The sequence below is a fragment of the Meleagris gallopavo genome, chromosome 4 (assembly GCF_000146605.3).
Source record: "Meleagris gallopavo isolate NT-WF06-2002-E0010 breed Aviagen turkey brand Nicholas breeding stock chromosome 4, Turkey_5.1, whole genome shotgun sequence".
Taxonomy (NCBI): Eukaryota; Metazoa; Chordata; class Aves; order Galliformes; family Phasianidae; genus Meleagris; species Meleagris gallopavo.
In genome coordinates this window covers 22,745,516-22,751,611 of record NC_015014.2, presented here as the reverse complement: position 1 = coordinate 22,751,611, position 6,096 = coordinate 22,745,516, and the positions used below count along the sequence as shown (strand labels likewise).

The window sequence follows — 6,096 nt, the reverse complement described above, 5'->3', positions numbered from 1 at the left end:
GTTTGTTTTTTTTTTTTTTTAAGACTTGGATTTTAATAGCAAAAGCAAGCACATCATATAGTATTACACTGTATATATATTTATTATTGTGAACAATAGTAGTAAAACCAATCACTGTTGCCTCTTGTTTTAACTAAAGATTAGTGGTGATGGGGGAGAGGTAGAGATATTCTTCAGAAAGTGTGCAGCACTATCAGTACTTCAGGTGGGATGCTTTGCAACAAACACAGACCCAAGAGTGGCAGGAATGTGTGGAGTAAGCTTGTATTTCTGAACACGTAACTGCTCTGTTTTTCTAATGAGACCAAAATCATAATACTAACAAAGACAGAGACAAAAACAATCAAATTCTCTCTCTCTCTCTCTCTCTCTCTCTCTCTCTCTCTCTCTTTCTCCCTCTCTCTTCTAATTTCTCAGTGGTTCTTTTTCTTGCGTTTGAATATCAGTTAAATTCTGACTTACTTGTTTTTCCCTCTTTTATTACAGTTTATTATGCTGACATACATCTTTATGTTGGCTTGGCTTGGAGTTACAGCCTTCACTTCTCTGCCTGTTTACATGTACTTCAATCTATGGACCATTTGCCGAAATGCCACCTTAGTGGATGGAACTAATCTCTGCTTGGATCTTCGCCAGTATGGTATGTGAGTGAGGGATACTAAATACAGCAAGATTTCACAACAGAAAATGTCATGTTGCTTTGTTTCCAAGTATCTGAATGTTTCCAACCAGTGTTTCAAACAAACAAACAAAAAAACCAACCGTATCTATGGTATTGCCTACAAGTCAAGGCAGTTTATCAGAGATTTGCTGCATTATTAAGCCTTGTGAAAGTGAAGAGCAATACAAATAGGAACTTTCTAAGAGGCTTCTGGAGAAAGAATCTGGGGCTTCACGGTGAGCTCCAGAAAAAAATGTGGAAATATATTTGTTTTTTGAAGGATGGAGAATTTAGACATAAAGTGGTTTGGAATTTTATAAAAGTCTGAGAATTCTTGGATTTGATATTGATTCCTTTCTTTCATAAGACTGATTTGAGACTAGATACTCTGGACTCTATGGTTTCTCAGCCCACAGAGCCTTGGGTAATATTACTTCTCTTGGACACTTCTCTGAATCTCATTCCTTTGTCTCCTTAGCCAAATATGAACATGTACTATGTTTTTTATTGCAGCCTTAAGATAGAAAAAATGCTGCACTCAATAGGAGTGAAAGAGTTTGATATATGTTGAATATTTAACGTAAACTGAAACAAAATATTTCACCTTATTGTTTTCAGGGGTGATCTATTTAAAAAAATCCCCCCCACAGCATGATAGGCAATTTGAAAGGACAGTTATCTGTACAGATCTCAGCAAAGTATTCATTCTTCCTTCTCTTAGCTTTTGTTTTGCTAATATTTATTTTGTTCATACTTATTTTTATTTAAAATATGCATACAGCATGAGCATGTAAAATGTATATTCTGTGAATATATCTGTTTCCTATAAATTCCATTTTAAAACTATTTGTTTCTAATAAGAAAGAACATCATTGTTTTTCAGGATAAATGATTTATAGGGATTTTCTTCAAGCTGTCTTTGGTTTAGTACTTCAACATTAGTTGAAGCAAGCAGTGTAAATTCTGGTTATTCTTGCTGATAGAAACCATCATTACAATCAAATATGTGTTTGAGTAATACTTGGTTATAACTTTTGGAAAAAGCTTTGTACCAGATCAACACATCTAAATACAATATACAGCACAGTTCTCAACATGAGGGAAGAGAATATTTATGAATATCCAGCATGATATGTGTACACACTGGTTGAAAATTATTTCCTAATGTTTCAATTATTGTGCTGAGTAAAATGTAGAATATTTTTTTTTAATGGCACAAAAATCATTGCCCACATGTTTCCTAGTAGAATTTTTACTAAGATGATGATGTGTTTGTTTTTTCGATGACTGAAATTAGGAAAAAATGATTTTAACTTTTTAACTAGATTTCTATGTAGGAGGCAAAAACTGGTATTTCTTAGCTTTCCTGGCTCACATAAAGTAGACTGCTATGTACTAGGAGAACTAAATAGTGTGAATATTTTTTCTGCTTTAGGTATTGTAACAATTGGAGAGGAAAAGAAGGTTTGTACTACATCAGAAAGTTTCATCAAGATGTGTGACTCAAATGAGGTGAGTAAATTGATGATATTTTGTCAAATCCATGAAATACATTATAATAGGAGTAACTGGTGTGTGTTTTTTCTTCTTACTCTTTGTGTTCTGATTCTAGCTAGAGTGATAAAATGGTGTGGAAAGTGGAAAATACTGTGATCAGTACCTTTCCTGCTCTTCTACCAATACTGCATTTAGCCACTGCATCTTCTCTGGCCATTGTTTTTCTAAACATACTTGTATTTTGTTTTTGTTAAGAAATAAACAAGGTGCATGTGTTTTTGAATGCTAATGCATTTTGCTGCACAATGAAGAAGACTATATATAGAATTACTGTTTGAAGATCTCAGTTGCTGTTGTGACAGGGGAATAAAGTTTTCAAATGGATTAGACCAAATTTTACGGCGCATTAGGATAAATGTACCTCTTTTTAATTTTTTTTCCTCAGGCAAAGAGCACAATTTCAGTACAGCTGAGATCTTTGGTTCTGTTTTTAAATGATAAAGGTAGAAAACAGTGCAAACAAAATGTCTATCTAAAACTATAATAGAGGATAAAATCTTGATCAATGTGAAGTCAGAGGGTGCTTCATTAAATGTATCACAGGTCTTACTCTGTTTCATAAATCTTCCTAGAATGCAGTTACCCAATCACCCTTCTTTATATTGAAAAACATCTAAGAAAATGCAACCCTTGCTGTATAGTCAGTACAGTGAGTGTAAACCAGATCACTGGTCTGAAAAACAGATGTAATCATTTAGTTTGGGATAGAGTGGGGAAGATAGCTTGGATTACTTAAATAACTTTGTTTATATTATATCACTGTGAACAATTTTTATTGGCAAAATTTGGAGGAAAATAAATCTGCATATGAGCATATGAAAAGCTACAGATGGCAAAGGGAAACAAATTCTTATGCTCTCTCTGCCCCTAGAGAAACTAAAGTTTTGAAGAGCTAGTTAGATAGTATAATAATCACTATCATAGAGGGTATCACCGCAAATGTAAACTATTTTTTGAGTCCTGCTAATTTTTAAATATTTGTTTTCATTTATTTATTTTGTCCTTAATATGAGTATTGTAACAACAATATCATGTTCTAATTTCAATCTTTTGATAAAAAGTAATAGTAATCACCAGTTTTGTAGAACAGTGGTACCAGGGTGGCAATCTTTTGTTCTGTATTATTCAGGCTTTTTGTTCTGTTTCCATTTAGTATTAAATGCATAAAAATCCCTTTGTCCCTTTTTGCAGCTAAACATGACATTCCACTTGTTCATTGTGGCACTCGCTGGAGCAGGAGCAGCAGTCATTGCTATGGTAAGCTCCCCAACACCATTTTGTTTTATTTTATTTTATTTATTTTATTTTATTTTATTCTATTCTATTTTTGTCATTTAAAATCACTAGTATGTTCTAATTGTTACTTATTCGGTTTGTGTGCCTATTGATCTAATATAATTCTGTAATTCAATACTACTACCTATATGTAAGTTTAAATTTTATTGCTGGATTACCTTCTAAATAGAATGTCATGATTACTTTGAATAAGATTCACCTTTGGGTACCTAATAGGAATTTTTACCATTCTATTGCTATATTCAGACAAGTGTAGAAACTTGTGTGTCTTTCTTATGACCAAAATAATATCCATTTATGATCTATGCCTTTCTGGATATTCACAAATTTATCATGCTGCTATTTTATGAACTATGTCTACTTGTCTGCTCTGTGCTTATATGTGAATATTTTCATTTCTCTTTTCGGACATGTTTTTACTACTTTCATAATAAAGATTACTTTCAATTTTTGTCCAATGAGAATGTTCCAAGGAATAAAAAAAGTAGTGTGAGATAGTGCCCTGCTTTTCTGCCTTTTGCTTGCTGTGTCTGTCCAAATATCAAGATATTTTTAGAGTGGGGATTCTGTACTGTATTCCCTGTACTGATGTATACTCTACTGTAACCTTGATAAAAATTGGTATAGAGAATGAAAAATGACTATTACTTGGTACTGATGCATTCCCTTAGAGAATTTTTACTGACGGTGTTTGCTTTACAAGTGCAACTAATATTTTGTCACTGAATACTACAGCCATACTTTGGTTTTTTTGTTTGTTTGCTCTCAGAATCACTTTCACGATTCTGTTGTTGCAGAGCAGTGGTTGTACTAAGTCAAAGACATTTCAGCTTCTCATACTGGCCTGCCAGTGAGGAACTGGAGATACGCAAGGAACTGGGGGGGAAGGAGGAGCAGAACCAGCTGACCCCATATACAAAACATGCAAAACAATAATATTAAAAGAGCTGGCCAGGGGGATTGAGCTTTTCTTTTTTTTTTTCCTTTAATTTTTTTCCTTCATTTCTCTCCCCAACCATCTTGGGGAGTGTGACTGAACAGCTGTTTGATGCTTAGCTGCTAAACCACAACAAGGAGGTAAAAATGGTAAAAATGTACTTTCTGTCTAAATGTAATGTCTAAATGTCTATATGTACGAAGAAAGATCCTGTGTTCCAAATCAGAAGGTGTTGATAGTGGGCTAGGGTACAAAAAACGTATACAGAGGTAATTTAAGTCACCTGGAGAATCAACATCCTTCTTCATATGTGCTACTGTGAAAAGAATTAGAACAATGCTAAGTTGGTGAAGTTAGCCTAGTGTCTTTGTACGATTCCATAATAGTAGCAAAACTCTACATTTGTGAAATTTAATTCTTCTTAACAGAAAAATGAGATCAAAATATTAGTCCTTTACAAAGGAGAAAGCTTATGAATTCATTGCAGGTTGAAAACACTTATTAGACATTTTCTTTAAAATAGAGTACTCCATCTGACTGAAGTAGTAAGCAGTTTGTATTGTTACCATTCAGTAATAGCACTATTTTATCCGTGAGATTGTTGAACAATTGAAATGGTAAAATCACCTCTTTTAAATGACATTTTGATCATTCCATTGATATGCTTCACTTTATCACTTCTGGAGGTACACTTGCAAGACCCAAATTAGTTGATATATGTAAATTCTTTAAAGTTGTCAAAGTGTCATGAAATTTTCCAGAGGAAGCAGTTTGTTTATACATGTCAGGACCATCTGTGATTTCAGATTAATCTTTAATTTCATTAATCTGGATTAGAAACATATATGCAGTAGAGAAATGTAAGCACTTATTGCAAAAACAAAAAATTGTTAGAATTTGCAAAACCATGTGGTCACAAGTCATGTTTTTCCCATAGCTATTACTTTAATCTCTCTTTTGGTCTCAGGTTTGTACATGGATGTTGATTTTTTTTTTTAATTTTATTTTATTTTCAATAAATTAGCTGTCTAGTTTCCAAAAGGAAATGCTCTCTGGGGTTCAAATAGTATATAAATTAGTGTTGGAGCATAGAAAAATTCATATACTTTCAGGATTACATGGCAGGGAAAACGTGATTTTACAGAGAAGGAAAATGTCAAACAAGAGTCAGGGAAATACGTAAGCGGGCTTGTTCCTGTAGCCAAATAGAACTGTGTTCTTTTGAAGGATGTTAGATGCAGGTAAGAGAAGAAAAGCAAATTCTTCAGACATCTACCCTGCTGAGATCATGAAATGTCCCAAAAGGAAAAAAAAAAACAAACAAAAAACAAACAAACAAAACAAAAAAATCCGTTCCAAATTCTACAGATCTGAAAGCTCAAAATATACTTTCTTCTTAGAAAATTAATCAGGAATGTTTCATAGACTACGGAAAGACCCTGCAATATCTTGCATATGCCTGTAATTGAAACGTCCCGAGGCAAACTGAGGAAGCTTTCCTATTTCAATTTGAATAAGCCTTGACAGGGCCCCATTGGCTTCAGGCTATTCGGGTCAGGAAAGTGTGAAATGCAATTAGACAGCCACTTAAAGATGACCTCCTCCCTGTGTCAATGTTATCTGGGAACTTGGTGTGAAATTAAAA

At 33.6% G+C, this 6,096-nt stretch overlaps 1 protein-coding gene across 1 annotated transcript in view; it reads left to right on the top strand.

The window, feature by feature from the left end:
- Window positions 1-468: 468 nt before the first annotated feature.
- GPM6A (glycoprotein M6A) overlaps window positions 469-6,096 on the top strand; it is an 86,180-nt gene continuing 80,552 nt past the window's right edge. Inside the window, exons 1-3 of the mRNA XM_031553263.1 lie at window positions 469-640; window positions 2,097-2,173; window positions 3,410-3,497. Of these exons, the coding sequence (XP_031409123.1) occupies window positions 493-640; window positions 2,097-2,173; window positions 3,410-3,497 (313 nt within the window). The 5' untranslated portion in view covers window positions 469-492. The remainder of the gene's footprint in view (window positions 641-2,096; window positions 2,174-3,409; window positions 3,498-6,096) is intronic.